Source organism: Madurella fahalii, assembly GCF_045866475.1.
Source record: "Madurella fahalii IFM 68171 DNA, scaffold_4, whole genome shotgun sequence".
NCBI classification, from domain to species: Eukaryota; Fungi; Ascomycota; class Sordariomycetes; order Sordariales; genus Madurella; species Madurella fahalii.
In genome coordinates this window covers 4,269,740-4,290,969 of record NW_027263974.1, presented here as the reverse complement: position 1 = coordinate 4,290,969, position 21,230 = coordinate 4,269,740, and the positions used below count along the sequence as shown (strand labels likewise).

Here is a 21,230-nt window from a genome sequence, read left to right as displayed (position 1 = left end):
CGAGGCCCATACCAGGAACATGAAGGAGGCCAGGTTAACTTGCCAGACGCAATCGAATAGCGTAGTTGATTTTGCCAGCTCCTCGCCGCTCTAGTGACCTGGCGATAAACGGTCCATCACCCAAATGTCACCTGAATATTTCGGGTAATTACTACGAGCAATATCTGTTAGTCAACGGCTAGTTCAAATTATTTAGGTGCTGGTAAGTTCATAATAACCGCCTAAACTATAACCGGGTCTCTGCCTTACTCACTCTGCACATTGTGAAGTGGTTTAATTAGCTATGGCGGACCCCGGCTTGTTTCAAGTTCAGCACTCACAGTGTCACATCACTAGCGTACACCTTCAGGATTCACAGATTTGTGAAATACGTGATAGCCGGAGGTCTGATTCCCAAAGTAAGCGATCGACAAGCCAACTTCTCCGATCAGTTAGCCGCAGCCAGCGATCGCCCATGAACCCTGCCCTCGAAAGGTTTTCAAAGGCTTTGCAAGCGAGTTCCTTTGCAATGCACATGAAAGGCCCCAAAAAAATGGCAGCCTCGTGGGAGCGTTAGATCGGATCACTGTTTCTTACAGCGAAGCGTTTGTAGTATCACAGGGATGTCGCATCGACCACATCACGGCACGTGGTTGGTTGGTCGTGAATGAAACATGGCTTTCAACCAGCTCCATTCTGGAACACAATTTCGGGACCGAGGGCCCACGCCAATCAAGCGCCAAGCGAGGGATTGTCACCGGATCTTAAGCCTCGACGCGCTACTCCCCCGTTCCCGACATTCTGTTGGAGAAAGCTTCCCTGTTGTTGGCAGTTCACCATGAAAACAAAGAAAGTCACGACATGGTGATGGAAATTGAATTACCAGGGTCTGTTGACCGGCTCTCCTTAATTAAGCGTCTGAGACACGTTTACCTACTTATGTTCACGGCTTCTCACTTCCTTCGGAAGACCTTGTCTCTAGTAGGTATTTGCGACACTCTGTGATCATGAAACTCACGGCTCTCTGTGGCCTCGTGGGCCTCATCACCACCTCGCTGGCACCGCTGGCCCTTGCGGCAGCGTTGCTTGAGAACGACCAAGTTCCGCCCGAGCTCGTTGTTCCCGACCAGTATATCGTCGCGTACAAGGCGGACGTCGTTCCGTCCAAAAGGAAGGACCACGAAGATGACTTTGACAGTAGAGCTAGGAAAGGCAATATGCTGGGCCTTCTTGGCAGGATCGACATCCCCGGTCTGCAGGGCTATGTAATCCAGATGCCGTCTTCTGAAGTCAAGGCTCTGTCTGAATGCGACCTGGTAAGCGCTTCCGGACGGGCTTTTGTACCCATGGCTGACTTGGCCAGATCGACTACATTGAGAAGGACACCCTCATCACAACGGCTGCCGTTGCGGTTGATCCCGCCTTGGCCAGACGCTCCACGACCAGACAGTCTGACAGTCCTTGGGGTTTAGCCCGCATCTCGCATCTCAAAAAGGGCCAGAAAAATTACAACTACGACTCGTCGGCAGGCAAGGGCGTGCGAGTTTACGTCCTCGACACCGGAATCCGGACCTCGCACGAGGAATTTGAGGGCCGCGCCAAATGGGGCGCCAACTTCGTTGAGGGCACGTCCGATCGTGACGAGACAGGCCACGGTACGCATGTGGCCGGTACCATTGCCGGCAAGACATACGGCGTCGCCAAGAAGGCCACCGTGGTTGCCGTGAAGATCCTCGACGAGAATGGCACCAGCAGCGTCTCGCGGGCGCTGAGCGGCATCAACTGGGTCATTTCCGACACTAAGAAGCGAGGCATGGAAAAAAAGTCCATCATCAATATGTCTCTTGCCGGCGAGCGATCCACGTCGTTCAACGCGGGCGTCAAGGCTGCCACCGATGCGGGCATTACCGTCGTCGTCGCGGCCGGGAACGAAGGCGCGAATGCCACCCACTACTCCCCGGGGTCGGCCTCCAGCGCCATCACTGTCGCCGCCATCGACGATCAAGACCAGCGCGCATCGTTCTCCAACTGGGGCAAGTCGGTCGACATCTTCGCGCCGGGCGTCACGATATTGAGCGCGTCCCATAGCAGCGACAGCGGAAGCGAGTACATGAGTGGCACCAGCATGGCCACCCCACACGTCGCGGGGCTAGCCGCCTACTTCATGATCACGGAAAATATCAGGGGTAGTACCGCCGTGACAAAGCACATCCGGAGCGTTGCCATTAAGGGTGTCGGCGACAGGGAGGGGAGCCCCAACCGCATCGCTTATAACGGAAACGAGTAGCGTAGGAGAACCGCAGGCCTAACGTCCAGGTCGATCAGTTGGGCGACAATCAGATCGGAGCTTTAGAATTGCCGAGCGTGGGAGGGTGACAGAGCGTCAGGCACTCGTTGACCAACCCCTTTAAATTAGCATCTAACCTAGTGTGCAGTTTTAATGAATGTGCAGCTGTAGATTTACTTCACAAACGATGTTCTTAAGTCAGATGTGATGCACATTATCAGGATACAGTACACTTGGTCTAATGTCGAAGACGAAGCGCGAATCTCTCATGAAGGAAAGCGCCTCGGTGCTGATTGAAAGAATCAGAGATGGAAGGCGAAGGATAACTTAGTATTCTTGTAACCGCGGCTGAGCATAATTACTCCTACGGCCGAGTGCAGTGTGGGACGGGTTATGGCTTGGAAGGGAATAAAAGCCTAGAAGGTAGCAGCACCGAAAGCACAGTAGATGGTTAGATGCAACACTGCAGACAAGTCGAATACCGTGCATTGTCTTGCCGACCGGATCATTTTGAAGCAGCCTCAACAGCACCGTTTCACAGCCGAGAACCGCCCTCCTCACCACCCCCTCCCTTACCGCCCAAAGCCGACAAAAACCACCTTGCCCACAATCTCCATCTCCGCCTTGGCCCTCCTCTCCCCTCCGTCCCCCCCACCAGCGTAACAAACACCCCCCTCAAACTGCTCTACAATAAGTCCCCCGACCTTCGTCACATCCAGCCGGCCTTCTCCAGGGCGAGGACGCGCCGCCACGCAGCGCGCCACGACCGACCCATCCTTGCCGCCATCTCTCAGCACCAACGCCGGCGCCGGCGCTCCGGGACCCCACCCACCCCATCCCCCCTTGTCCACCGTCCAAACCATCCTTCCCCCCATAGCCCAGCCCCAGCCCCATCGGGGCTCTCAAAAGCCTTTTTTACGAACCGGCACTCCTCCGTCCTCCCCACCCCGCCCTGCCCGGCTGGCGTGGTGGTAGTATACGTGGACCTTGTCGGGGGCGAAGCTGTGGAACACGGCACCGCTTAGCTCCGGCGCCGCCCGCGGTTGATGGTGAGTTGTTATTGTTGCGGCGAGGCCCACGTCGAGGGCTGGCGCGGTGGGCCAGCGGGCGGTGGTTTTGGTTGCTGGTTTGGCCATAGCTGGGGTGTTGATAGGGCCGGTGTGGTTGGTGCTGAGGGTATGGGGGCTGGCAGATTCCCAGCCAAGGAGGCCGGTTGAGAGGGAATGGCCGTGCTCTGGCTCCAGATGGGGTTGGTTGGTGGTGGAGGAGATGCTTGGAATGGCCGTGGTAAGAGTTTTACGGTGGAATGGTGTTGCTTCCGGGATAAAGAGATGGTGCTTCGTACGGAGTGCTCGGTAGGTTTGACATGTTTGCTTCTAATTAGCCGTCTGGTGTCTAGCTATCTCGGGCCTGTGACTTGGGGATACTTTTGCAACAACGACAATGGCGAAGCTGAAGATTGTCGTGGTCAGACGGGGCGGGTGCTTTTATTGTTTTCATTCACATGCGCCCCTTCTTGAAGTCTGATTTAATTAGGCACTGGAAGATACTGCTATTCGCTCTTGTTCCTTTCACAACAGGATAGACACAGCTAACGCATATTACGCTAGTCTACCCAGTCAACGAACCACAAAAACAGCTTTGCGCCTGGTGTCTGCCCAATTCTGACCAAAGACAAGGAGGATAACAGTGTTTCCGAGCTTTGTAGTTGCATCATGTCCCGCTAATCTGGCTCAAGACAGCTCCCATCGGATCCCTTAGCGGATTGTCCGCCCGGATGCCTTGCACATATCTCTCTGTCTCCCGCAACAACGACATGGCCAACGGAGAGGAAAACCCGCTGGGCTCATCTTGTAATCTCACCTCATCGAACTCACCCCTAGAGAGCATTACTATCGAAATGAGGCATTGCATCGTCGAGCGGTACGCCGCAGTCTTGTCGCGCAAGGTGTCGATCGCGTTTGCCCAGCGACCATCGCTGAGTCTAACTGCATATAAACTGAGGCGGCGGATTCTGTTGGCTAGCCCATTGCATAGAGCTTTGAGCTCCGCCTGCGTGAGTTCGATTTCCCTGATATCAAGGACCCGCAATTGGGGCAGCCCTTGCAGCTTACCAAGGAACGATCCGGCGGGATAGAAGCCATTATAAAAACGCCGACAATCGATGTGTAGGTGCCTCAGACTCGGCCCACATTTGGACAACATCGATCCCAAGTAGCTATCGACAAGGATTTTGTCTTCGTCCGCGAGAGGGCCGTGTCGGTTCATCGGGCCGTTGTTTGGCGAGAGGCTAAATGCCTCGAGTTTCGCACATGCATCGCTCAGAGGCTCCCACCCCGGGCCCCCCAAAGTGGCTAAGTTCTTGCGAAACGGGATGACACTAAAATCCAGCTCTCTCAGCGTGACTGCCGCCTTGTGGAGCGCGATCGGTAACTCGGACATGATCCTTGCGCACTCTAGGTCGCGTGGTCCGCCGTGTCTCTCATGGATCGTCCTCCAGTCCAGCGGAGCGGTCATGAATCGGGAAAGGACCTCGGCGTCGGTGAGCATATGCGTATTGTCCCCGAAGTATTCCAATGCGGTCGCCGCATGTAACGAATCAACAAATCTAACAGCTTGCACATTGCCCATCCGAGCAAGTGCGGCGGTGAGACCGCTCACAAAGTCGCCATTGGTGAGCAGCCGGAACTGTTCCTGATGTAGAAGCCGAAACTCAAAGCCTCGACAGAGGATATGCTGGAGTTCAGGAAGCGGCCGTTGTATGGGCCGCCCGGCTAGATCCTGTTCGTTGAGCGCGGCTAGGTGCGCTTCCCATTCTTTGCGCAGTGCTTGCATGTTGCTCCAAGCCGTTGTAAGCTTCCTAACCCTCTCTTCGCCACGGCCTGCCTCCTGAATGGCTTGGCTCCATCCGCCGAATTCGAATTCACCTTGTATTTGTTGCTGTACTTGCTCCAGCTTCCGGATGCGGACGGCCTTGAATGCGGCAATGTCGTCGGCTAAGTTCTTGGGCCGGTATGCAACGGAAACCAGGACGCCACGGACACCGGCGGCCATGCAACGGCTTTTGGAGATGTTGTCGACGAGATTGAGGGACGACTGGCTGATGTGCACCCGAAGAATCGGGAACAAGAGCGGGGTTGCGAGCTCGTGGAAGAGGCGACAGACAAGCCGTGCCTCGTGAAGGGTTTGGCGTTGCTTCAAAGCCAAATCCTCACAGTAGAGAACCCAACAAACCACACGATCGTCCTCCCCAACAGCCGGCTCCTGAAAGCTGTCAAATATGACGCGCATGATATCCAAAGGTAGGTCCAAGATGTTGAGGGGCCTCACTCCGGGTCGCGAGAGTTCCATTGCTCTCGATCGAAGGCTGAGCCGGCGGGCGTCGAATCCGCTGGTGATGGCCTCCCGCTTCAGTTCCCGCAGCCGCATCTCTGCCGGTTTATGTTCATCAGCCAAGAGATTATAATAGTCATCCGCGTGGACTCGTCTCGGAAGCATCGACTTCTCTTGGGTATCAAGCTGGCGCAGCTCATCGTAGATGGCTTCCAGGTCCAGAGAGGCCACATCCGGCCTTCCGGCGCACCAGGCCTCTGCCTTCGACGTCAGCGTCGTGAGAAGTTCAACCCAGCCCGACATCACTCCCGGCCCGAGATCCCGCCAGGAACTGGCCGATCCTAATTCCAACTCGACGTCCATGGCATCCACTTTTTTTTTTTTTTTTTTTTTTTTTTTTTTGGCGTGGCTCGCAAAAGGGTCAGAGACAGAGCGTCAACGACTAGACGTTAACGGTACTAAATTCACGATATGCCAGGTAATTGTGTTTGGCGACGGCGACGAGATCTCTGGCGTCAACCTCAGGCCCAGAAACCGGTCGCTGGGCTTCGACCTCGACTCGCATTGGGCTGCCCGGCCGGGAAGGAGAACCCTACAATGCTTGTGGTGCCCTCGGGCGAAGAAAATCGGCAAGAAATAACTGGACTTGCGGCAGGAAGACTCTTGACCCCGCTTTCCGAACTGCAGAGAAGCCTTCCGAGGGCGCCTTGAGAACAAGGGACTTGCAACTACCTCTACAGCCACCTTCACAGCGCGGCAACCACGTCTCCAAACCTCAATGCCTCTCGCTTCATCCCCGCCGCCGTCAGAATCATAACCCCGCCCCCAACAATAACCAGCACAAAGGCTCTCTGTATAGCCCGCACGATCGCCCCGATCGCTGCGGCCCTCATATCCCCAGTCAGCTCCCTGAACAGCGCGCTCTGCGCGCCCGCGACCGCATCCCTGACTTCCTGCTCTCCGAAGCCCATGCCGGCGAACACGCCGTTCAGGTTCCTGACCGCCTCGCTCTGGAAGACCTGCCCCGCCACAACAAGACAGATCACGGTGCTCCCGAGCTGGCTGACGTTCTGCAGGGTGACGGCGTCCCCGACATGGCCGGCCTCCACCGTCAGCGACGCGACCGTGTAGCCCACGGTGGTGACCAGGCCGGTGCCCAGGGCGAGCACGACGGTGGCCGCGTAGACGGTGCCCTCGGGCGTGGCCGGGTCGCCCAGGTAGACGGTCAGCAGCGCCGCGCCGGCGGTCAGCAGCACCCCGCTGGCCAGGTACAGCGGCATGTAGTAGCGCAGCCTCGACAGCAGGTGGCCCGAGAGGACGCTCAGGCCCGCCGTCACGGCGATGTAGGGCAGCAGGCGCACGGCGGCGCGCACCGCGCTGTCCGAGTGCACGAACTGGAAGTAGATGGGGATGAAGTAGGTGGTGACGAACAGCGACGTCTGCGCGCACGCCGTGGCCACGAAGAGGAGCATCTGCGTGCGGCTTCCGAGGAGCACGCGCGCCGGGAACGCCCGCGCCGCTGGGGTGGTGAAGATGCAGAGGGATTGCTGGGCGACCGAGCAGACGAGGAGGACGGCGAAGACGGTGAGGACCGCGATGGTGCGCCCGTCGGACCACGGCCATGGGCCCCCCGCCACCGTGAAGGCTACCGTGAAGAGCACCCAGGTCGCGCCGATAAGGAAGAGGCCGAGGAAGTCGATGCGGGCGATGCGCTCCCGGATCGGGGTTTTGTGTGGCGCGAAGCGGAGGGCCGGGAGGTAAAAGAGGTAGACGGGTGCTGCGACCGCGCCGACGATCAGGTTGATGTAAAACGCCCATCGCCAGGTTGCGCTGGACTCGGCAAAGGCGCCGCCGATGACTGGACCAATTACGGCGCCAGCGGACCAGAAGAGGCCGATCAAGCTGATGTAGAGTCCCCGCTCGGTGGGGTCCGTGAGCAGAGTGAAGTAGTTGAGTTCGCCAATGTAGATGGCCGAACCGCCGGCACCTGCCAGGACGCGGCCGACGATCAGCGTGTCCATATTGGGCGCGGCACCGCAAATGGCGGAGCCGATCTCGAACACCACGATGCCACCGATGTAGATCCTATCCCAGATATGTCAACCACCTGCTTCCTTTTCGGCGGTCTCGGGGCGAGTTTGAGTATGAGGGTTTTGTTCTCTGAGTGGAAGATCCTGATCACGTACCATTTCATGTTGAAGTTGCCATAGAGGTCGCCGTTGAGCAGCTGGACAGCAGCTGAACCGAGGGGGAACCCTGCTCCAATCCAGGCCAGCAAGTCGACCCGTCCAAAGTCTTGGACCACTGGGCCCTGGATATCAGCAGCGATGGTGGTGTCGAGACCGTAGAGGAAGGCTATGATCAAGAGAGCGGCACACACCAAGAACCACTTGAAGCCGTGGATGGTTCTGCCGCCAGGTGCCGTGTCGCGAGGCACCGGCACTTGGCTGGCCGACCGGGCATCTCCTTCGCCACTCTTCTCGGTGGCCAGGACTCCGTTCATGTCGGGCGTAGGTTCTCCGCTCGTATCGGATGTACTGCGGTCAACAATGGCTGGATCCATGGCTGGTAATGCAGCCGCTCTCCTCTGGTCTATGAAGAGTCCCTCGGACGCTAGGGTATCGTGAGGCAATCGAGTGGAGAATCAGGTAGGTACCGACCAACGCGGTAAGTTACTAACAGATTTGTTGAGACAATACCTTTCGGCTCGGGATAATGTCAGCAGGTTTGTGATGGCCGGCCCGGCGGCGAAGAATCAAGAGAGTCGAAGATGGTCGTTTGACTTTTTGCGCGCCCTTCCCAGCTGTCCCTCGCTGGACGAAGGGCAGGGCTATTTGTATCGTCGCCATCGCCGCGACTGTGAGCGTGAACCGTGGCTCCCGTGCTTTCTCTGAAATTAGGTGTTGACAAATCGACATGGCTGCTCGACAGAGAGTCCCTCCGACAAGCCGGAATTCTGCCGTTGCCAGTTGGCAATGGGATGGTGTTTTGTGACTGAGTTCTGCCGCCCAGCGACCGAAGTTCTACCGGTCACTGTTCTGCCGAAGATCTAGCGGTGCACGGGCCACCCTGGGGAACAACCTGCCGCAAGCACCAAATCGGCTGCTCCGGCCCCCAATTGCCGCTTAAAATCTCCGGCGCCAAGCTCAACCTCGTTCCAAGCTTCAATCACCATCAGCACCGATGCAAGAGGTAGTTGGTTATTAGCGCAAAGCTTATCATCTCGTCCGTTGGAGTTTTAGGGAAACGTTAGATCGAAGGCTCCCAAGGTATCGCCAGCCAGCGCAATCATGCCATATTATCCAAATTTGGCACCCGACTCTGCAAACCGGTCCAAGATGTATCCAATCGAATGTTGATTGACGGCGACGAATCGGCAAGCAGTTCACTCCAATTTGCGCCAGATAGCGGCAAGCGGCAAGCGACAATGTCTCGGCCCCGCGATACCCATTGGTAACTCGTGACACGCGTTTATGATGCGGGAGTGAGACACACAGGAACAGCGCACTCTGACTCAAACATGCGCTGAAGGGCAGTTTTGGAGACTGCTCTGCTACTGACAGGCACCGGACCTCGCAGGTTGGCGACTGTTCTAGCTGAGACACCACAAATGGCCCATCCAACAAATCGGTTGGTCGAGGCGTGTCATGCCTGCACAACATCGACTACTGCGTGTACCCACGCTCCCCAAGTGTGGGGTATACAGTCGAGAGTCCCGATACCGTGGTAGTGACCCCGGGACAAGACACAGAAACAATGCAGTGCGACGGTGACCAGCACGCCATGTGCGCCTCTGCGGAATGTCTTGGATGCTTTTGGGTCCCAAGAAGCTCTGTGGGGAGAGCGGGAAGAAATTATAGCAAACCAGAAAGGTCTAATATTCGAAATCCCCGGTATGAAACGGTGGGTGGGGGACTGGGAATCGGTAACTTGTCGATCTTCAGGCCGTGATCGACTTGGAAACATCATTCCATAGCGGCCTGTTTAAACGGGATCCGCGGTGGCGATGCACGTACAGAGATGTTAAACCTTTATTGTCCCCGCTCGGTCAAGGATAGAGGAGAGGAGGGTGGCACAGGCTATCTGTAGCCCGTCACGAGCAGTTGTTTGACGGGTGATCTCGTAAATGGTTGCCCTCGCCTTTTCTCTGCCGTGTATGGCGTCCGCTTCGGAAGTCCCATAAACTGCCCGAGTATGCGCTTTCTTACCTCCCATATCCGCTGGGGGAATCCGATCCTACGTCTCGGGTATGTTTTCCAGTTCTGGATTTCGCAGACGAATGTGACGTGACGGATCTTCATGCTGCCCTCCGACGAGCGATTCTGTGGTTTGTTCTATCGGTGGCCTGTTCGGCGGGGTTGCCAACGAGTCAACTCTGCAGTAGAACCCCACGTTTGCCCCGGTTGATGGAGAGCGAGTGGATGGTGCACGTTGCGGATCTGTGTCCGGTGATTGGCCGGTTTTGAGCCCCTCGAGAACCCTGTGCCTTGCCAAGTCGAGATTCCGCTCTTGGCGTGCATGACAACCAACCGACCTCGCAACCTCTCCTTGTGGACGGCAACGTCAAATGTGGATGCTTCGACCCTTGAAATCCCGTTTGAGCGGCTTCCACTGTTGCAGGAGGGAACCCGGTCTATATATTGACATGGGGTACATGCGGTACCTCTGGCGAGCGTTGGTCGTCCCCATAAGCCTCTGCCGGCCCGCCAGGGGAGGCTTTTCGAGGGCCGCCCCAACGGTGGGTGCGTGATGGGCTGTTGGCAGCTGCAGCCTCTGCAGGCTCGAAGGAGCGTCTTTGTTAATGTAATCCTTAGCTCGACATTCGGCCCAGTAGGTGCCGATGCCGGCCCCGATGGTCTGGGTCAGGTTCGTTGGTTAGCGGCGAGTCCGTGCTCGCCACTGCGCGGAACGCGGGAGAATGTGAAAATCTGGAGCGCCAGGCGTGGCAATCTTCGCAGTGGGCACCATCTGCTCGGTGAGAGGAAGCAGAAACAGGGTCAACTGGCACTCAAGCCAGCTTCAGCTTGCGCTTGGGGTCATATTTCCTGCCGGTCTACTATGCGAAGTAAAGTACTCAGCTGCAGCATGAGCTGTGGCAGTTAGTTCTAGTCGCAGCCCCCCACCCTCAGATGGCCGGGGGTGTGTGCGTTGGAAGTAATGGATGCAAGCAAATGGAACCGGAACCATGCCTTTCATGGCGCAAACGCTTAGGCTTTTCCGCTTATCTTGACCGAGGGTGGATGTCCCGCGCTGGTGGCAACCCCGGGGCACGTTTTGGAGACGAAATTCTGAGAGGCTGGCGAGAACAGACACCCTCGTCGCAAGCTGATCGCCAAGAACGCCTTCGGCTCCTGGACCCAGCACCCGCCTGCGGGATTGGGCCATCCCATTGACACCAACATTTCCCGAAAGGATGGCGACTGCTGCCCTGGCCTAGTCCATCGCCTGTCTCCTCCGGTCAGCCTTTGCCCTGCCGGGGCAGGTGGCTCCCGTCGTCGCAGCAGGAGGGGCACCCTAAACCCTCTCCGCAACCGAGGGTGCAGTGGGCACCTCAGCACCCACGTGTGTGCCTGGTCCTTTCGTCCCCCAAAAATAAAAACTAGGAATAAAAATGCAATAAAATACAATAAAATAAAAAGCGCCTCCCCAGCCCTCTCGACTGGTTAAATACAAGACGGTCGGCCTGCATCTGCAAGTCCCTCCCTGCCAGGTCGATCAACTCATCCCGTCCAAGTTGCAGCTTCACCCGAGCACGCGACAGGGAGACGCCAGGGCACTGCCGTCGAGATGCCTCTCCACCAGTTCGACTATCTCTTTGCCATTGGCACCATCTTTGCCGCGCTCGATGCGTGGAATATTGGTGAGCAGCACCTTTTGGCGGACTTTTTAACTGTTCTGTCCGCAGGTACAGACGGCTAACGAGCTTTGCGTGCAACAGGTGCCAACGATGTGGCCAACTCGTGGGCGACATCCGTCGCCTCACAGTCAGTGACCTACCTTCAGGCCATGGTTCTCGCATCCATCATGGAGTTTGCCGGTTCCGTCGGTGTCGGTGCCCGCGTCGCCGACACTATTCGCACCAAGGTGGTCGACACTTCGCTCTTCGAAAACGACCCTGGCCTTCTCATGCTCGGGATGGTGTGCGCCGTCGTCGCCTCGTCCCTGTACCTGACCTTCGCCACACGCGTCGGTATGCCTGTTTCGACTACGCATTCCATCATGGGCGGCGTCATCGGCATGGGTGTTGCTTCCGTTGGTGCCAGCGGTAAGGCTGACCGAACCCCCCGCCTCCGGAATTTTGTCTCGCGCTAACAGAGGACGGCGTGCAGGTGTGACATGGGTCGCCGAAGGAACCGGAACCGCCGTCATCAGCTCCGGTGTCGTCCAGGTCTTCCTTGCTTGGATCATCGCACCCGGCCTGTCCGCTTGCTTCGGTGCTATCATCTTCCTCATCACCAAGTATGGCGTGATGCTGCGCCAAAACCCCGTCATGAAGGCCTTCTTCTACGTCCCATTCTACTTCGGCCTCACAGCCTCGCTGCTCACCATGTTGCTGCTGTGGAAGGGCGGCGGTTACGAGGTCACACTGACTGATCCTGAAATCGTCGGCACCATCATTGGCGTCGGTGCCGCCTGGGCTCTTTTCATGTGCGTTACGCTCATGCCGTGGCTCTATCGTGTGGTCCTCTGCGACGACTGGCAGCTCCGCTGGTGGCATATCCCGCTGGGTCTTCTTCTGCTCCGCCGGCCGCCGCCTCCTCCGCAGCCCGACCATGTCGAGACCGTCAAGAATTATTACGAGGGCCGTCTCACCAAGGAGCAGCTTGAGGCTCGCAAGGCTGCCGAGCGTGGCGATGTGGAGGGAGTCAGTGCCGTCGACGGCACCGAGAAGATGGCCAATGTCGAGAACTCTGATGCCGCCTCCGGCGAACAAGCCGCTACGACCCAGGTCAGCCAGGGCCGTAAGAAGCTCGTCGGGCCCAAGCCTGAGGGTGTGTGGTACAGCAGCCCGGTGCTCTTCTGGTACTTCAAGTGGGCGTTGCTGCGCGGCATCGACCAGGACGTGGTGAAGTCTCAAGACAACAAGAGCGCCCTTGCCCGCAATCTCGACGAGGTGCATGCCCACGCCGCCCACTACGACAACAAGGCCGAGTACATGTACAGCTTTCTCCAAGTCATGACTGCTGCGACGGCTTCCTTCACCCACGGCGCCAACGACATTGCCAACGCCATCGGTCCCTACGCCACCGTCTTCCAGGTCTGGAACGATGGCAGACTCCCCGAGAAGGGCAAGTCCGAAGTCCCTGTATGGATCCTGGTCTTCGGAGGTGCCTGCCTGGTCATCGGCGTTTGGACGTACGGCTATAACATCATGAGGAACTTGGGTAACCGCCTTACCCTGCAGTCGCCTTCACGCGGCTTCTCCATGGAGCTCGGCTCTGCTATCACCGTGATCATGGCCACCCGGTTGAGTAGGTCTTGCCCGCTTCTTCAGGCTCCCAGCGCAGAACGCTAACTAGTTTCCGCAGAGCTCCCAGTTTCCACTACGCAGTGCATCACTGGCGCCACCGTCGGCGTCGGTCTCTGCTCGGGCACCTGGCGCACAATCAACTGGCGCATGGTCGCATGGATTTACGCCGGTTGGATCATTACTCTGCCTGTCACGGGCATCATCTCGGGCTGCTTGATGGGCATTATCATCAACGCTCCTCGATGGGGCTACCAGGGTTAGAGGATAACGTGGGCGTTCTCTGGTAACTACTTCTTTAAGATATTCTTATAATTTTGCATGAGCGTGGAGCGGACGGTGAGCTGGATGTGTGGTTTGCACTATTGAATACCCTGGAGGTGCGATAGCATAAATGTCGATACAAAGTTGCCAGTTGCAGACGAGATTGACAAATTTTCTATTACTTCTGACATGGTCGTTTGTCGCTGGGGCCTCGTCCGACTCCAACTAATCTACGCACCCGAAACGGCCAAATCCAATCACTATCATTAGCCCTTCAGTAACACGAGAACGGTAGAGGAGAGAAGATATCATGGATACTGTGAAAGTATGACCGGGCAGACAGATACTCTAGACAAGGGATATCAGCATCGGGTCCTCGCAGTCCGCAGCCATCGCTAGAGCGCCATCCCACGCCGGACCCAACCCAACGCCATGCTACCGACCGCGTATATAAAGACCAAGTTAACAAAGCGGCCCCCCTATTGATCATTCTTCACTTCAATCCATGCCACCTTGAAAGTGCCATGGTCTTTCATCGCTTTGCTATTTTCATTTTTCCCGCTTACATTCCGACACCCCGCGCGCTATCATTACCAAACTCATCCTATCTAAATTCCCGTATCCATTCCCGTCTGCCATCCACCCTCCATCATATCACCTCCGCCACCCTGACCAGTACCATCCGCATCAAGACGAGTGGCGACCTCGGAAGCAACAATAGCAGCCGCGCTGCTGTCCCAGCCCTCCACGGTGGGATCCGCCCCGGCCAGGCCGAGGTACTCGGCGTACTTGCCGTTCACGGCCATCTGGAACATGTCGTCGAAGCTGAGCCCCTCGGTGGCAGCCGCGACGCGCGCCTGGGCGAGCAGGCCCTGCACGGCGGCGTCCAGCTCGGCCAGCTCGGCCGTCACCGCCGCCGCCGCCCTCGGCGGCAGCCCGCCGAGGTCGAGGGCGAGACGCAGGTCCGACACGCGGTCCCCCAGCGCCGCCAGCGCCCCCGCGTGCATCTTGTACGCCACCGACCCCGCCGACCGCCGCCCCAGCTCGAACGCGTTCGCGTACGCCGCGCGGTAGCCCTGGTGGAACAGGTCGCTGGCCTGCGAGGCCGTGATGCCGTCCTCGGGCCCGTTGCCGAGGCCGGGCGGCTGGCGGAACTGGTAGTGGAAGCGCTTCGGGATGGACAGCTGCCGGAACAGCTCCAGGAAGCGGTCCAGGTCGGCCTTGGCGATGTGCATCGTCCCCGCCGCGTCGGTCGACGCGGTCATCTTGTCGTGCAGGTCGGAGCACTCCTTGGCGAGGTTGAGCTCGTGCAGCGTCGCGGTGCTCTGGACCATCGGCGCCGGGTTGTAATAGGCCGGCTCCGAGATCAGGTTGAGCGGCGTCTTGCTGGTGTCGATACCCGGGATGGAGTCGAGGTATGGAGGCGGCTGTTGGTAGGGGAAGTAGAGTTGGGTGGGAACTTGGTGTTGGCCTCCTCCTCCTCCTCCTCCTCCACCCCCACCACTGCCGCCGCTGCCGCTGCCGCTGCCGCCCTGCTGAGGCAAGCCGTTAGCTTGATGTGGAACCAGATATGACGGGTCGATCGTCGGACCGTCACGCACGCGGAGGGGCAATTCGCGCCGCTCATATTCTCGTTTTCGGCTCCCATGCTTGCGGAGTTGGCTGTCGCCCCGGTAGGCTGGCTCTGGTGGCTTACCTGTGGGGTCTGATTTGACTCTCCGTACTGAGGAAAGGCGGAGCGATGGCCAGGTTTTCTAGTCGGCCGAGTGGCAGCCTTCAAATAATACTCAGCGACTCACTCCAAATCCATCTTACGAGTGTCGTCCATCTTAGGCATACTCACACGATGATTGTCCATGTTGTCGGCCACGTAGCTTGCCAATAATGCTATGGTTGTTGATGGTATTGTTGTTTGTGCCGCAGTCGCAGGAGCAAAGGTTTTGTGTTGACGTGTCTGCGGGTTTGCGTGTGACCTTTTCATGGCGGGTCCGTTGGCCCATCTTTGATGCCGTATGGCGACGGTCACGACGCGTATCAGGCGGGTGAGTTTCGTAAGTTATCTTTGTTGGCTCAGAATACCGCGGAACCTTGGGCTTACCACGCTTCTTATGGTAGGAACCACGCAAGTTCGCTCCCAGAGTTCCCTCCCAGGCCGGAGCAGAGCGTGACACATGCTTTCTCACCTTTCCAAGGTATTTGCGAAAGATTGAAACATTTAGCCCAAGTCTTGACTGACATTTTTCTTAGAATTCCCGGACTTCAGCCCTTTGATGATAGGAGAAAACGTGAACTTGTGTTTATGCTTGGATGTGTGTCACCATATATTCCATGACTCACGCAACAACAACGTGAAAGCCACCAAGTCGTGTATATCGTTCGCGATTATCACTATTCAGCAAGGTTGATACTTGGTGGGAGGAAAGAGGTAAACGTATCGGAGCAAATAGTTGTCTGTTTCCGACGAACTGTTTGGCACTGCTGCGTGCGCATCTATACAGCCAAACACAAATGCCGGGTTCCTGATAACGGTCAGGTGTCAAAGAGTTTGAAGATATTCTTAGATGGGAGGCGTGAGACCCTTTGAACAGGTTCGTGTACTCTACTCACATGAAACGCAATTCTGCACTTGCAGTCAGACTTCAGCGTGTAAGTGGGGAAGTAGGATGGTGGTGGAGGACAATAGATTTTGGCTTCAGGGGCTCTGTGGGGTGACGACAGATCACAAAGCTCTGTGTCGCCGGCCATTGACTTGCCAATAACAGTCGAAGGTTAGCCAGAAGCCGTTTGCTGGATGCTCTGCTAGATGTTCAGCTGCGAGAGTCGCCTGCAGCTGGGAAGAGCGAAATAGCTAGGCGCTGTGATACAACTACACATGCATACGCTCTGGACAAAGCCTATTCGTCTATGCACAAACTCGTCTAACTCCTACCGCACCGTGTCTATAGGAGCGGAGTTGACACTTATCTATTTTCTTAATCGGTCGTAACTATTCGAGCCTTCACCTGGCCTTTGGTTCAAGACACGCTCGAGGCTCCTAACAACATGTCCCTTGACTTCACGACATATGTAGCCTAAGAGCCCACCCTGGATTTTGTCGACAATTTTGCTCGCGCTCTTCGCTTCATTCAGTTTACATCTTCACATTACTAGTTTCCTTTCTCCTCTGATTGGCGCCTCCCAAAATGGGCGCTAATATGACTACTCTCGAGGCAAAAAGGCAGCTGTAATCGATCAGACCTGGGTGTATCTTGCCGACATGTATGCAATGGATCATCAGCAGATGAGATCAAATTTGACAGTGTGTTGCCTGGTGGCCTTGAGACCGACCCAGACGTGACTGGTCGAGGGGTAAGTTTCCCAGGATCTCTATATGCTATCGGCAGTCCCGCCTAGCCGACTATCTCAGGATTTGCTTGATTTCTTTGTTGTGCCGAGCGGCGTCATTCTCCTCTTCTGTCGCACACCACCTTCCATTCCGAACATGTAATATCAAGCTGAAACGTATAGCAAACTTTTCAATGGCCGTCGTGGTGGCAGTGGGTGTCGCGTTTCAGGCTAGTACCTTTGAGAATTTGGTCTGGCCTTTTGCCCGAGGAGGATCTGTGGCAATTTTGCCTTTGCTCTCATTGCATCTCAAGATAAACGCCCAACTTCCCAACCCGCTTAGGTGGCTCGTTGCATATTACGTACTACTACAACCGGTGTCTATCCAACCCAAAATAGATTACAGCCGCACCCTCCCCCGTCGCTCCCCTCACTACCTACGCCATCATCTTAGGTAACAAGATGTCATCAAACGCCCACAGGATCGCCTGGAACTGCACCGAAAACGCGCCGCCGGTCCACCACGTGCTCCTCCGTCCCTGTAGCGCATACAGCTTCTGGATGAAGCCGGCCTTGAGCTCCTTCGCGGGGACATGCATGTGCATGGCGCCATGGTCGGCCCAGGCGCGGATCTCCAGCTCGCCGGCGGCGGCGGGGAGCGTCCCGGCGTCGACCAGCTTAGCAAAGTTGGCTTTTACCAGAGCCTGCGCCTTCTGCTTGGTGAAGGCCTCGTCGCCCACGGCCAGCACGCGGAAGAGGTCGGAGCCGGAGCTCATGTAGTCGAAGCGCACGTTGAAGTCGGGCTGGGGCAGCGCGACGTAGTTGGCGGGGGAGGCGGCGGCGGGGGTGTTGACGACGCTGCCGTTGACGGGGAGCGAGGGGTGGCTGACGATGCCGGCGTGCACGGTCGAGTACTGGAACTTGGCGAAGACGGCCTGCTCGGCGGCGTCCAGCCCGAACGGCGCCATGTTGGCCGGCGTCGGCTCAATGGCCATCAGCACTCGGCGCGCCAGCACGATGGTGCTCTTGCCGCTCGCGTCCTTGACCCAGAAGGTGTGGCCGATGCTGGTACGCAGGCTCTGCACCACCTGACTGTTGTAGAGGACGTCCTTGCCCAGCCGGGCCTGGATCGCTTCGTACAGCTGGATGTTGCGCCGCGACGTGGGCGTGAAGGAGGCAGCCTGCCCGAGGAAGGACCGGATCATGGGCGGGCCGAAGGCGCCCAGGACGTAGAGGGTCAGCGAGTTCATCATGTCGCCGACGCCCATGCCCGTGACCTGGAAGACCTGGTTGACGGCGGCGTGGAGGTCGTACTTCTCGACAAACTGGCCAAAGGGGAGGAGAAGATCCTCGGGAATTTGGTTCCCCGAGGGGAAGTTCCAGTAGCCTGGGAGGAAGAGGTCCTCGTACGCGGCGGTCGCGTCCAGGAAACGCTGCAGGGCAGCGGTGCGGTCCGCGTTGGCCGGCGGGGTGAAGTTGACGGCCAGGCCAGTGGAGAAATCGGCATACTGGGAGACCAGAGGGGTCCGCGCGCCGGCGCCGACGGGGACGCCCATGCGCTCGAAGAAGGCGCGCGCCGGACCGTAGTCGTTGAAGGTCTGGACGCCAAAATCAAAAGGCTGACCTGTGACCGGGTCGTCATATGTCGAGACGTGTCCGCCCTGTGGTGTCGGCATTAGCATGGGAACGGGGAAGCAGTTGACGAGTTGCTAGATACCAAGCGACCGGCCTTCTCAATGAGGACGATCCTCTGGCCATAGTCCTCCTTCAATCGGACGGCGGCGTATGCGCCGCTGGCGCCGCCGCCAATGATGGCCACATCTCTGGTAATGACGTCCGGGAACCAGGAGCCAGCGACCAGTGAGGCGGCGGCCAGAAACCCGCCGGCGACTCTCAGCGCGGGGCTCATGTTGACCAACGACCAGGAATTACTGATTACGACGGGAAACTCGAAAAGGAGTGGACGCAGTCAACCAACTGCCAGAGTCAACTGGTGGTTCGGTGAGGTACGATTGCAGGAGATCGCCGGCGGCAGAAGGAGACGACGCAGTCTTATTGAGGGCCCAGCCACGTGGGAAAGTTCCCGACGGGCGGGTGGAAAGGGGGGGTTGGTTGGCTGCGGCCCTCGCACCTCCCATGCCACCCACATTCTCCGCTCGTGGGCCGCTAGCGACCGTCTGGGGGCGAGAAAACATCTGCCGAGGCTCGAGAGAGGCATGGTCGTCTTGTCCTGCCAATTTACAGCGTTCTGGCTATTGGCAATCCTGCGGAAGGGGGGCGTCTCGACTGGGGAATCCACCGTCCGCATGGCAGCCGGCTAAGAGCCTAAAAGACCAGGTGCTGCAGCGAGGCAAAGCACACACTGGGAGCGAGAACCAAAAGGGAAAATTAGCGGCTCGGCGATGGTTCCCGCCCTGGATCTCCCCGGCCCCGGAAGGATGCGGCCCCACCCAAGGGTAACGTTCTGGATTGATTCGCCTCTCCAGGTTTCGAATTCGCCCTCCTCCACCCCCTCGGGGCGCCTCTTCAACAAGCGGTCCGCCGTCGCTGACTGCCGTGTGCGATAGGGTCGAAGTCGAGGTAGGAATTGCCTTGCGAGATGTTTCCCCGGGTGATGATCGCCTAGGACCCTGCATGCCCGGAAGCCGCATTACTTAACGAGTAATTAATTATTTGCTAACATGCAGATGGAATCCAAATGGTCGGATCGGCCGTGCGCCGTTTCCTTGTTTCATCACAGCAACGCGGGAACCGGGCTCGTCATCCGAAATCCGGGCTCCACTGGCCTGCCGAGCAAATCATATGAGACAGAGCCGCCAAGTAGGTCAGGTAGTGTAGGTATTCCGCGACGGCGGGGAGAGGGTGCGGGATTAAGGTAGGCAGCTGTGAGATATAGCACGGTCGAATCCCTGCCGGCAGACTTGGGGGCAAACTCTGGTCCCTTCTCCCCTGTCACACGAAGCCCGGATGCATTGACGATGCCATTGACTTTGTTTCGCTTTTTTCTCGCTAGCCCAATGGTACTCTCTGCCTAATATGTAACGATTATGTTATTTCACCGTGACCCGTACCTCGGTCGTCCGCAAAATGCCCGCCCCAGCCTCATCCGTCGTGATTGCGTGTGGTGGCACCGGTGAACTGTGGAGAATCATTTCTTCGCTCCCCGATCCATCTGCCGACCCGTGTTTATAGAAGCTCGTCGCCGTGCTGATTGTCTCGCCCTTTGCGTTGGCCAGGTCCCGATCTCTCCCCAGCCTCCCGGGCCCTCCTATTTCGCTCTGCATCTCGTACGCATTTTCCGTGTCCGTTAGACGTGCCAGCCGTGACCCGGCAATATCACCAAGTCCTGTACCACGCCGCCCGCCGCGTGTGCCCCGCGAGCGGCTGCCGTATCCGTACTTGCTGGGCGTGTTGTAGGCATCGGCTGTCGAAAGCTTGAGAATACGGTTGACAAGCGGTCGTAGGGAAGTTGCGCAAGCGGCAATAATGCCAATGTTTAGTTGGAGGCTGAGGTTGGAGGAAGAGGAAACGCGTGAGTTTACAATCAGGGAGCAAAGCACGCGGAACGGGCCATCCACTTACAATCCCCAAAATTGGATGCTTTGGTTGAACGTCTTGTCAGGTTCCCTGGCAAAGGCGATCTGGAAGACGGCCTTGACGATGCCCATCGCCACGGCGCTGCAAGAACACGCCGAGTCAGCTTGCGCACGCTTGATGAGGAAGACGACTACCAAAACTTACAAGTATCCAAGACTCAGGATTCCAATCAGGTACAACCTTAATTTCCGCTTCATCTGCAGGGACCAGATGACGGGAATTGGGAAGCTGGCAAACAGAACATCGGTGGTGATGTTGAACGACGTGTTGATCAGAGCAAACGTGACAAACAGCTGGATGCTGTAGCAGTTTGGCCTGAGTGCCGGATTCCAGTGACCCTCCATCGGCGAACAGTGGAGAAAGAAAGTCATTGCGCCCATGAATGAGTAGCAAATGACAAACACTACCCGCGCTGTCAGGTTCCCGGGCTCGGACTGCGCAAATATACCGAGGAAAAAACATACCTATCGTCACCCAGAGGCACCAGCTGTACCACTTGCTCGTGCTCAGCCGCAGGAGGTTGAAGCCAATCGACATCTTGAGAAAGCACAGGGCGCATGTGGCCGAGATGACGGATTGCCAGAAGCCAGCATGCTGGAATATAACCATGTCCTCCTGGGAGATGGTCTCCTGGTGCTTGCCTAGGCCGTAGAACGACTGGAAAATGAACACGGCCCATCCTCCCATTGCACATAGCTGTCGTTGTTTCGGTAAGGGTCAGCAGGGCCGTCGTCCGAGGCTTAGCAGCGATGGAAGGCATACCGCAGACAAGACCATAAAAACGTCATCCTTCCCGAACGTCCTGATGACGAAGGCCCTCGCGTAGACTCGAAGTGCCACGAATGTGAGGGCGATGACGTGGAATACGGTCAAGACGGAGAGGAGCAGGGCCGTGTTGCTCTCAGCTGCCCGGGCGGGGTCTATCTTGGGCGCCGGCGCGCCCGACGATGACATGGCGGATCTCCCGTCGATCTGGCC

General features: G+C 57.5%; 7 protein-coding genes across 7 annotated transcripts; 2 read left to right on the top strand and 5 right to left on the bottom strand.

The window, feature by feature from the left end:
* Positions 1-986: 986 nt before the first annotated feature.
* MFIFM68171_08241 (Subtilisin-like protease 9) lies at positions 987-2,266 on the top strand (the record flags this gene model as incomplete). The annotated part of the gene is made up of 2 exons (XM_071063661.1): positions 987-1,295; positions 1,343-2,266. The coding sequence occupies 2 exons, from the start codon at positions 987-989 to the stop codon at positions 2,264-2,266; spliced, it is 1,233 nt and encodes a 410-aa protein (XP_070919762.1).
* A 1,713-nt stretch (positions 2,267-3,979) lies between these two features.
* MFIFM68171_08240 (uncharacterized protein) lies at positions 3,980-5,962 on the bottom strand (the record flags this gene model as incomplete). The annotated part of the gene is made up of 1 exon (XM_071063660.1): positions 3,980-5,962. One exon carries the CDS (start codon positions 5,960-5,962, stop codon positions 3,980-3,982), a length of 1,983 nt encoding a protein of 660 aa, XP_070919761.1.
* Positions 5,963-6,345: 383 nt separating this feature from the next.
* On the bottom strand, positions 6,346-8,162 carry MFIFM68171_08239 (Putative HC-toxin efflux carrier TOXA; the record flags this gene model as incomplete). Its single annotated transcript, XM_071063659.1, has 2 exons — positions 6,346-7,684; positions 7,786-8,162. 2 exons carry the CDS (start codon positions 8,160-8,162, stop codon positions 6,346-6,348), a joined length of 1,716 nt encoding a protein of 571 aa, XP_070919760.1.
* A 3,224-nt stretch (positions 8,163-11,386) lies between these two features.
* On the top strand, positions 11,387-13,331 carry PHO89_1 (Na+/Pi symporter; the record flags this gene model as incomplete). The annotated part of the gene is made up of 4 exons (XM_071063658.1): positions 11,387-11,459; positions 11,538-11,864; positions 11,929-13,071; positions 13,129-13,331. The coding sequence occupies 4 exons, from the start codon at positions 11,387-11,389 to the stop codon at positions 13,329-13,331; spliced, it is 1,746 nt and encodes a 581-aa protein (XP_070919759.1).
* A 608-nt stretch (positions 13,332-13,939) lies between these two features.
* MFIFM68171_08237 (uncharacterized protein) lies at positions 13,940-14,979 on the bottom strand (the record flags this gene model as incomplete). The annotated part of the gene is made up of 2 exons (XM_071063657.1): positions 13,940-14,866; positions 14,923-14,979. 2 exons carry the CDS (start codon positions 14,977-14,979, stop codon positions 13,940-13,942), a joined length of 984 nt encoding a protein of 327 aa, XP_070919758.1.
* Positions 14,980-17,092: 2,113 nt separating this feature from the next.
* On the bottom strand, positions 17,093-18,564 carry MFIFM68171_08236 (Beta-cyclopiazonate dehydrogenase; the record flags this gene model as incomplete). The annotated part of the gene is made up of 2 exons (XM_071063656.1): positions 17,093-18,316; positions 18,373-18,564. 2 exons carry the CDS (start codon positions 18,562-18,564, stop codon positions 17,093-17,095), a joined length of 1,416 nt encoding a protein of 471 aa, XP_070919757.1.
* A 1,141-nt stretch (positions 18,565-19,705) lies between these two features.
* Positions 19,706-21,206, bottom strand: MFIFM68171_08235 (Rhodopsin domain-containing protein; the record flags this gene model as incomplete). Its single annotated transcript, XM_071063655.1, has 5 exons — positions 19,706-20,162; positions 20,238-20,333; positions 20,397-20,664; positions 20,717-20,948; positions 21,015-21,206. The coding sequence occupies 5 exons, from the start codon at positions 21,204-21,206 to the stop codon at positions 19,706-19,708; spliced, it is 1,245 nt and encodes a 414-aa protein (XP_070919756.1).
* Positions 21,207-21,230: the final 24 nt, after the last annotated feature.